Consider the following 10,975-nt stretch of genomic DNA (forward strand, 5'->3'; position numbering starts at 1 on the left):
CAAGAGCTTGAGGATGTTAGTTGGCAGCTGGCCACTGTTGTTAAGCAGATTCTTTTCTTCTCTTCCTCTTTTCAGTTCATTAGGTTCAAGTATATTCCGCGAGAATGGAATAGACCTGCTGATTGTTTAGCCAAATGGGCTTCTACTCATGATCCGGGTTGGAATATTAGGGATAGGGGGCAACTGTCCTTTGAGATGGTGCAAGAATTTGATGATCTTGTTGCTCAGGATCGAGCTCCTTGTTGAGCTCTCCTTGTTGTATTCATTTCTGTCTTAATAAATTTTTACCCCTCTTTTTGCAAAGGTATCGATGGATTCTATTTTGGCTTTTATTTTCTCAACACCAACCTGGGAGTGAGATAAATTCTCCTCTTTTCCCCTCTTATTTTTACAAGTTAGGAGGTCTTCAGATTTAGAGGCAAAATAACTGACAATCTTCTCAATCACTTTATCCACACCGTTGCTAGGATTGACATCGCTTAATCCTTAAGTAGTACAAGTCAATTTCTCTGAAAATATCTCCTCCTTTATTTTATATTTGTTTTTCCTACAGGGCTTTTTCAATTTCATCCCTGATCTCCATACCCTCCTTAATTCCTTCCAAAAAATCCATCAAAACCCTATCATCATTTATCTCCTTAAACATCGAATCATCCTCCTCCCTACTTCTAGTATTGTCATCATTGTCAATCACAATCTTTTTCTTGCTTGATATAGGGGCTTTTTCCATAATCGCAGGGGAGTTGGGTTTCCCTTCTTTCTCAATCTTCAGAGTAGGGGACAAGTTACGGGCCTTACAGTAATTCACAAATAGCAAAATAAGGCCTTAATGCAATAAAGGTCAGGAAGCTTTGTTCTTATGATCGATTAAACTATGATGCAGAGACTTGAAAATGTAGTAGGGAAAGTTTATCTTATCATCATACTGAAAATGATTTAAAAAAACAAAGTTGAAAATTCATAGCTATCATAATTACTTCTATCATTTTCTTCAATACATTGTTTGGTATTTGATTGGGATCGGAAAGCTGAAAAGATTCATATGCTCTACTCTTGGACATGACCTTTTTCCTCACGATTGATACAACACATTTTAATAATTAATGCCAATGTCAAATATAATAACTATGTTATCCTCCCTTGATGCATATTTATTTCCTACAAACCCACCTTAACATTTTTAATCCAACTATTATCATTCATATATCTTGCTCCTTATGGGGTACCAATAACATTTCGTTTTGTTCAAATCCTTCTACGAAACCACTTTCATAAATAGGATAGTTACTTATTTTAGTTTTCTTTGATATATTATTTTCTATTCTATTAAAATTGTAACATTAGATGGTACTCTTATAATTTTGACTCATCCAAAATGAATGCTACTATTTACAAGATATTCTTCTACAATTCCCCATAGTCTTGAATTCGAATTCAGTGACCTTCAATGCCCATGCCCATAATAAGTTTGAATTAAAAAACAAAAAATTACAATAAAATGAAAAACGTTTGAATGGTATACAAATGGTCAGCGCTTCCAATGTGCTTTGAAGGGCCAGTATCATTTTGCAGATGTATCTACCAATTTAAATTATTTTGAATTTGTATGTTTCTAGTTTTACTTTGCATGACGAGTACATTAAAAATCACGCCGAACTTGTACGCATCTCCTTGTTTTTCAAATTTAGATGAGATTACGGCATCAAGATTAACGCAAATTTTGTATAGATATCGTTGCATTTGATGAGATTAAGACATTAAAACTGACGCAAAGTTTCTATATATCTCGTTGTATTTGATGGGACATTGTGGTTTGAATCCTCCAATTTACGTAAACTCTAGCCCTTTACTACACTTTGTAGAATACTCTACCCGTGGCAATGGAAGCCAGCTTGCAGGTTGTGTTAGACCATGAAAAGTTTCCTTCCGGCTCAGTGATGAATAATGATAAATCTGATCTTAACGAGGCTCTGGTTGGAGAAGAAGAGAAGGGGATGGAGTTGTTTCAACTTCTGCTCAAGTCTGCACATATGATAGGCGAGAATAAATCTGATGAGGCTGCCGAAATGGTGACCAAATGCAAACAATTGTCTTGTCAGATGGGGAATGCCACACAGAGGCTCGGCTATTATGTCTCCGCCGCACTGCAGGAGAAAATCGAATGCCAGACTCTCCGAATGTTAAATAACGCAGCTAAACCAGTCCCTTATTTGGGCTTCGATATTGCCGGCGAATTCAACAAAAAGGAGTTTTGTAGGGAACTTGTTTACTGTAATAGATTTCTTCCCTTTGTCAGAGTGATGCAATTCACGTCTGTGCAGGCAATCATTGACACCGTGGGGAATGCCCAGAAAATTCATGTGATTGATCTCGGGATACGAATCGGGTCGCATTGGACAGTATTGATGGAGTACCTGGCACACAGATCTTTGTCCTCTGATTTCCCTGCGCTTCAGCTTCTCAAGATTACAGCAGTTCGGATGGATGGCGAGGATCTTTTAAAAAGCGGAGAAAGACTTCAGGAGCTGGTTGAATCTTTGGCGATTCCGTTCTCGTACAACACGGTAGAGATCGCCCGAATGGAGGAGATAAAGGAGGGCTTGTTCACCGGCGTTGAATCTGGCGAGGCGTTGGCAGTTCATGCTCCACTTGTTCTGAGAACTTTGTTGTACGAACCTGTCCTGCTGGAAAATCTGTTAAGCGTTATACAGAAGCTACGGCCAAGCATCATGGTGAATCTTGAAATAGAAGCCCAGCACAATTCTCCATCTTTTGTTGATAGATTCAGCGAGGTGCTTAGCTTTTACATGGCGTATTTTGATATGGTGGATGTTAGCATGACGGACAGAAGTGATATTAGGAGGATGAAGCAGGAGGAATTGTTCCCTGGAAGTAGCATTAGGAATATGATAGTCTATGATGGGAAAGAGAGGTTTGTTAGGCATGTTGGAACTTATGTGTGGAGGCGTTTCTTCAAACAAGCAGGGTTCAGCGAAAAGAGTTTCAGCTTTCGAGGTATGTATCAGGCGCAATTGTTAATACGAGAATGTGGTTCCACTGAACATTATAGTCTAGATGCGGATGGACATGCCATAATTCTCATGTGGAAAAGCACACCATTATTTGCACTCTCCGCATGGAGTGCTGTCTAAATGAATTGTCGTGGTGATGTCTGGATATTGTCAACTGTCAGCTATTAGATAAATCAATAATTTGGGTTTTCTTTAAAATCCTCGAATTCTAAGCGAAAATACACTACTACAATGCTGTTATTATTATTATTTATGTATCTCACCCTTCGGTTTTAAATTGTGCATGTCTTCTCACATTCAATTTACGTTAAAATTTGCAATGCTGTGCAATAACAATATTAGAACTAAGTTTGTTAAGTGAATTAAAACAACTAATGTAAAGTTCTGGACATCGATAAGAGCTGCTTTCATGTTTGAATGTAAAGTTTTTAAGACTAACTATTGTTGACCAGGATGAAGTGGTATTTTCTTGATAAGTGATCTTTCCTTGATAAGGTTCCAATTCTATTTGAGGTGTCAAAGCTGCCTCTAATCTTCCCCCTGTCTACTCAGCAACAATTTGTAGATGACACTATGCTTTTTGGTGAATCTCTTTTATCTGAGGCACAGGTTTGGAAATTAATTTTACTCCCCTTTACCTTGCACAATATTACAAAAATCATAAAAGAATGCATAAATTATGCTAGCTTCCCTATACACACACACAGATACTTACACATACACATACATATACACATACATACATACATACATACATACATATATGTGAGTGCATGTGTGTGTGTGTGCACACGCACACACACAGACTGACCAAAATCTCATTAAAAATCTATAAATCCCCAACTATAAAGATTATCCTAACACTCACTCTAGCTTTAACCTTAGTTATATCTTAATACAAACCAAAATAAAATATACCATAATCTATACACAAGCCCTAATCCTGGCCCTTCCATAATCTATCCCTAATGTTAGTAGTAATTCTAGAAATAATCCTAACTATAATTCTAACCCTCATTATTGTTGGAAATGAGAATGGAGTAACTGAGAGGGGGAGGGGGTGAATCAGTTACCACAAAAACATTTCACAGTCCCTTAGATGTCTAAAATCTTGATCTTAGTTACAGATTACTGAAACTTGATAATGCAGAAAATACTAATAATTATTAAGAACTGATAACCAAAACAATTCAGCAATCATGAACACTAGATACACCAGATTTAACGTGGAAACCCAATATGGTAAAAACCACCAATGTAACTAGTTACTGTTTTTCACTCTTCTGAAGTGAGCCCTGTTAGGAGCCAACCCTGTTAAAGGTTACAAAACACACTATTAGGTGTGACCCTGTTAGAGGATTTAATCACCCTGTTAGGAGTGGCCTTGCTAGAGGTCTTTAGAACAATTCAACTAAACTGTTACCTTGTTAGAGGATTTACAATAAGGCTGTTAAACCCACTCTGTTAAGAGATTTGAAATCATGGCTACAATTGTTAGAAAGTAACAATGAATGATCTGAATATAATGCAACTTATCTTTGCTGATACAGATCTCTGTTCTGCTTCAGTAGATCCTGTCCGATCACATAAAAGCTTTGTAGCTCCACAAGGATATCTGATCCTTCAAAAATTCTCTTGCACCTTCACAATTCGCACATACATCTTATCCACACATTCACACTTGAATTCACAACTTGATCCTTCATATATACCTTTCTGATTATCAAGTCGGCCTTAAATACAAGTTAAAATTATTAATAATTATACCGTGAGTCGGCTACATTCATCACATCAATCAATTTTAGCCTTAATTCCACACTTTTCAAAAATCCTTCGCTAACCAACCTAGCTCGGTAAACACTGTACCATAATGATCTTTAGTGTTAACCAAGTGAGGCTTGGTAAGCACTGCAAATTGTGCAAAAATCCTTTGGACACCGAGTGAACTCAGTAAACACTGACTTTCCTTCGCTTAGCTTCCCAGCCCAGTAAACACTAACTTTTCTTTGCTTACCTTCCCAGCTCGGTAAATACTCTGTGACAGTTTCTTTCGATCACCGAGTGAGCTCAGTAAGTACTGAACTTCCTTCGTTAACCAAGTTAGCTCAGTAGAAGCTATCTTTATAGTGTAATATACAACAACGCTTAGTAGACTCTGTAAACTACTATGCTTACCTTTTGAGCTTGGTATACTCTGTCTGATGATTGATATGACATTTGTGTAACATCAAAGACAACACTCAATTAACCAATTTTATCCAACAATCTCCCTCTTTGGCATTGATGGCAACACAACATGTTATAGCAGAATGAAATTTGAAAACAAGTCTTTCTCTTATAGTGCAGCACAATATGTCAACATAATACTTCTCCCTCTTAGATAGAAACTTCTCCCTCTTTTAGTAATCTCCCTCTGTGAAGGAATTGTATAACATAAAGATATGACAATTTTATTCTCCCTTTACAAATGCTTACAAATTTCAGAATAGATATTACAGTTTTACTCTCCCTCTTTGACAACACATGCCAAAGACAATACAACACAGTAAAAGCTCTTCTCGTATGCCAAAGGTACTCTCAACTGGATTACAATGTACCTTATGTACAGATTCATATGCAATGACTTCAATACTCTGCTACATCAACTTGATAGATTTTCAACTTTTCATAGGTTGATGCATCAATTAAAACTTTATTTTAGTGAACTTCAGATAGGGGAGTGACCCCTAACTTACCTCTGAGATACAAGAATGTATCCTTAGGTAATGGCTTTGTGAATATGTCAGAAATTTGTTCCTTTGTATGCACATATTCCAGTCTGATCTCCTTGTCCTGCACCAATTCTTTGACAAAATGATATTTTATTACTATGTGCTTGGTTTTGGAATGCATCACTGGATTCTTAGATATATTGATTGCACTAGTATTGTCATAGAACATAACAACTGGTTCTTTGATTTCCATCTTCATTCTTTGTAATAACTGCTTAAACCAAACAATGTTGGAACAGTTTATTGTTGCAACAACATACTCTGCCACTGCTATAGATTGGGATGTACAATTCTTCTTTTTGCTTTTCCAAGAAACCAATCTCTTTCCAAGAAAGAATGCTCCTCCACTTGTGCTGTTTCTGTCAACAAGATTCCCTGCCCAATTAGCATCAGTAAAAACTTTTAGATCCAAATTACCTCCAAATTTGTACCATAGTCCATAATCTTCAGTTCCTTTCAAATATCTCATTATTCTTTTAATTGCCATTAGGTGAGTTTCTCTTGGTTTTGCTGAAAATCTTGCAACAATACCGACTGCAAGAGCAATATCTGGCCTGGTATGAACTACATACTGCAACTTTCCAATCATATATCTATGCAATGTTTGGTCTACTTCTTTGGATTCATCATCTTTGGTAAGTTTCAATCTAGTACACATAGGAGTTCCAATAGGTTTGCAGTCCTCCATACCAAACTTTTTCAATATCTCTTTGATGTATTTTGATTGAGTAATGAAGATGCCATTCTTATTTTGTTTAATTTGAAGACCAACAAAGAATTTTATTTCACCAAACATAGAAATTTCAAATTCTTTGTTCATTTGTTCTAAAAATTCTTTGCAAAGATCATCATTCCTTGTGAAAACAGTATCATCTACAAAAATTTCTGCCAAGACAATCTTATTATCTGGTCCTTCCTTTATATACAAGCTATTATTATCATTAGTTCTTTGAAAATCAATCTGAATAAGATAGTTATGCAATCTTTCATACCATGCTCTAGGGGCTTGTTTCAGACCATACAGTGCCTTGTGTAATTTGCAGACGATGTTCCTTTTATCTGTATCAACAAAACCTTCAGGTTGTTCAATGTAAACCTCTTCATCCAGTATTCCATTGAGGAATGCTGACTTGACATCCATCTGATAAACTTTGAATCCTTTGTGAGCAGCATATGCAAGTAAGGTTCGGACTCCTTCCAATCTTGCAATAGGAGCAAAAGTTTCCCCATAATCTATGCCTTCTTCTTGAGAGTATCTTTTGCATACCAATCTAGCTTTGTTTCTGGATACCTTACCTTGTTCAGTCAACTTGTTTCTGAATACCCACTTGGTTCCTATTATATTCTTATCTTTAGGCCTGGTTACAAGAGTCAATGTCTTGTTCTTCTCTATCTGTTCTATTTCCTCATTCATTGCCTCAATCCAACTATCATTTGCCAATGCGTCTTTAATACTTCTAGGTTCAAAATCAGCAAGTAAACAAGTATTTTTCAACTTACTTCTTGTCAGGGTTCCTTCATATTTGTCTCCAATGATCTGATCTGGTGTATGATGTCTTCTGACATATTTAGCTAATACAAGTTCTTTACCTCTTGAATGAGTTTCATTGAAATTTGCTTGTGCCTCAATTTCATATTCAGGTTGTTCTGGCTTGGTTGCTTCAGACTCGGTAGACACTTGCTCGGTAGTGTCTGAACGTTGCTGTGGCTCGATTTGAACTATTTGCAACTCGGTTACTAAAGACTCAGGAGTTGAGGATTCTTGAGTGAATGGTATACTTGGTATAGTATCAGGTTCAATGTAAACAAATCTCTTGTAGTCTTTAGGTATCTTTTTGCTTTCTTCTTTTGATTTGTCTGCAAACTCATCAACTTTCACATGTGCATTTTCTATGACTTTGTGAGTGGATAGATTTAAACATCTATATGCTTTGATTTTGCAAGAATAACCAAAAAATATTCCTTCATCACCTTTTACATCAAATTTTCCTTTTCTAGATTCTTTCAAAATATAACATTTTCTTCCAAATACTTTCAGATAACTTACATTGGGTTTGTAGCCATACCATAATTCATAGGGAGTCTTGAATGAGTCCTTCTTCAACTGTACTCGATTTAAGGTATGAACTACAGTGCTGATGGCTTCCTTCCAGTATTTGATAGCAATGTTTTTTTTCTATCATCAGGGTTCTTGCACAATCCATAATGGATCTGTTTCTTCTTTCAGCTATTCCATTTTGTTCTGGAGTTCCTGGTGCTGAAACTTGTCTTTTAATACCTCTTTCAATGCAAAAGTTATTGAATTCATGTGAAATGAATTCTCCATCTCTGTCTGACCTTAAACATTTCAGCCTTTTCCCTGTTTCTTTTTCAACTCTTGCCAAATACCATTTGAATTTCTCAAATGCTTCTGATTTATTCCTTAGATACATGACAGTCATCATTCTTGAATAGTCATCAACAAAAAGAATGAAAAACTTTTCTCTAGTATAGCTTTCTATTCCAATGGGTCTACATAAATCAGTATGCACAATTTCTAATATATCTTCAGACTGATAGTTTTTACCTTTAAAACTAGTTTTTCCCATTTTACCAATCTGACAATTCTTGCATAGACCAACCTTAGGTTTCTTAATGTTAGGAATGCCTCTTACTTTCTTGAATTTGCTTATTTTTACCAAATTATCAAAATTGACATGACACAACTTTTTATGCCATAAACAACTCTCTTCAATTTGAGCAATAAAACATGAGCATTCACCAAGTTCTAGATAGAACAAGTTACCTTTATTTTGGGTGCCAGATCCTATCAGTTTTCCTTGCTTATTCAACAGTCTCGCCTTTCCATGCATGAATTCTACCTTGAATCCAATATTTAGTAATTGTGCAACACTTAGCAGATTATGTTTGAGACCTTCAACCCAGTAGGCATTATTACATTTAAGTTCTTTGGATAGACAAATTCTTCCTCTTTCTTTTATGAAATGAGGTTCATTATTACCAAACCTCACACTGCCACCATCATAGTCTTCAAACTGATCAAACTTAGTTTTATCACCAGTCATATGATGTGAGCAACTGCTGTCTATAATCCATGTATCATTCTTACTTACATGAGAGATAAGAGCCATTTTATCTTCGTCATCATTATCAGAGTCATCTTTAATAGTAATATAAATAATTTCATCCTCGCTATTATCAGAATCTTTAGAATTTTCAGCCATGAAACATGATTTCTTACCTTTGTTCTTGGATGATTTAAAGTCTTTCTTGCCATTCCATTTGTGATCTTTCTTTTCATCATTGTTTTTCTTGTTTGGGCACCTTGCTGCAATATGACCAATTTCATCACAAAAAAAACATATCAGAGGAACATTACCTTTGTATTTTCCTCTGCCTCTAGAATATTTTTTGGCTAGTAGAGCTTCAATCACTTCGAGATCACTGTCTAAACTTTGGCTTGATTCATTTTCACTTTCTGACTGTGATTCTATCTTCCTTGTGCTTTTCTCTTTGAGTGAGAGCTTGGCTTGAAATGCTGATTCAATGTTTTTGGAGGCTAGAACATAGTTGTCAAAGTTATCTAGTTCAAATGCAGTTAGTCTTCCAACTATGGCCTCAAGATTTATCTTATGATTTTCTTCACACCTTCTTTCCTGTATTGCAGAGACTTTGATTGCATAAACGGAAAGCAAGGTTCTGAGAACTTTGCTTACAACTGTTTCTCCTTTGATGTCACCTCCAGCTGCCCTGATTGCACTTACACATGCTTTAACTCTTTCAACATACTTTGCAATGTTTTCATCTTCTCTCATCCTCATTTGATCAAATTGTCCTCTTAGACTTTCTGCTTTTGCTCTTCTCACATTATCATCCCCTCCATAGATCTCCTTTAGCTTGTTCCACATGTCAAAGGCAGTTTTGCAGTCCTTAATGTCATCAAATTCTTCATAGCTGAGAGTAGATGTTATGTCTATCATCATATTGTTGTGAGTCTTCTTTTCAGCAATATCATTAACTGACAATGTACCAGAAGGTTCTTCATATTTTTCTTTAAGGTATTTCAGTCCAGTATCACCAACAGTAGCTAGATGAAGTTTCATCAATTCTTGCCATGCTGAGAAGTTATCTCTGTTAAGTTTTGGAATTTCGCTTTTGTAAGACATCTTGATCTTTGGCTTAAAACCTTGAAATCTTTTCCTGCAAGCACCAAAAAGCTCTGATACCAATTGTTGGAAATGAGAATGGAGTAACTGAGAGGGGGAGGAGGTGAATCAGTTACCACAAAAAACATTTCACAGTCCCTTAGATGTCTAAAATCTTGATCTTAGTTACAGATTACTAAAACTTGATAATGCAGCAAATACTAATAATTATTATGAACTAATAACCAAAACAATTCAGCAATAATGAACACTAGAGACACCAGATTTAACGTGGAAACCCAATATGGGAAAAACCACCAATGTAACTAGTTACTGTTTTTCACTCTTCTGAAGTGAGCCTTGTTAGGAGCCAACCCTGTTAAAGGTTACAAAACACACTGTTAGGTGTGACCCTGTTAGGAGTGTCCTTGCTAGAGGTCTTTAGAATAATTCAACTGAACTGTTATCTTGTTAGAGGATTTACAATAAGGCTGTTAAACCCACTCTATTAAGACATTTGAAATCACTGCTACAATTGTTAGAAAGTAACAATGAATGATCTGAATATAATGCAACTTATCTTTGCTGATACAGATCTTTGTTCTGCTTCAGTAGATCCTCTCTGATCACATAAAAGCTTTGTAGCTCCACAAGGATATCTGATCCTTCAAAAATTCGCTTGCACCTTCACAATTCGCACATACATCTTATCCACACATTCACACTTGAATTTGAAACTTGATCCTTCATATATACCTTTCTGATTATCAAGTCGGCCTTAAATACAAGTTAAAATTATTAATAATTATACCGTGAGTCGGCTACATTCATCACATAAATCAATTTTAGCTTTAATTCCACACTTTTCAAAAATCCTTCGCTAAACAACCCAGCTCGATAAACACTGTCCCATAATGATCTTTAGTGTTAACCAAGTGAGGCTTGGTAAGCACTGCGAATTGTGCAAAAATCCTTTGGACCGAGTGAACTCGGTAAACACTGACTTTCCTTCGCTTACCTTCCCAGC

The 10,975-nt window shown here is 36.0% G+C and overlaps 1 protein-coding gene across 1 annotated transcript; it reads left to right on the top strand.

Moving 5' to 3' along the window:
- The first annotated feature begins 1,880 nt into the window (after window positions 1-1,880).
- Window positions 1,881-3,152, top strand: LOC149561471 (DELLA protein RGL3-like). Its single transcript, XM_089827830.1, has one exon. It carries the CDS (start codon window positions 1,881-1,883, stop codon window positions 3,150-3,152), a length of 1,272 nt encoding a protein of 423 aa, XP_089683956.1.
- The last annotated feature ends 7,823 nt before the right edge of the window (window positions 3,153-10,975 follow it).

Source organism: Cupressus sempervirens, chromosome 4, assembly GCF_028749045.1.
Source record: "Cupressus sempervirens isolate cs-2001-9-10 chromosome 4, ASM2874904v1, whole genome shotgun sequence".
Classification (NCBI taxonomy): domain Eukaryota; kingdom Viridiplantae; phylum Streptophyta; class Pinopsida; order Cupressales; family Cupressaceae; genus Cupressus; species Cupressus sempervirens.

Bases quoted from the DNA above. Each gene is read 5' to 3' on its own strand.
- LOC149561471 (XM_089827830.1), top strand. From the start codon at position 1,881: ATGGAAGCCAGCTTGCAGGTTGTGTTAGACCATGAAAAGTTTCCTTCC.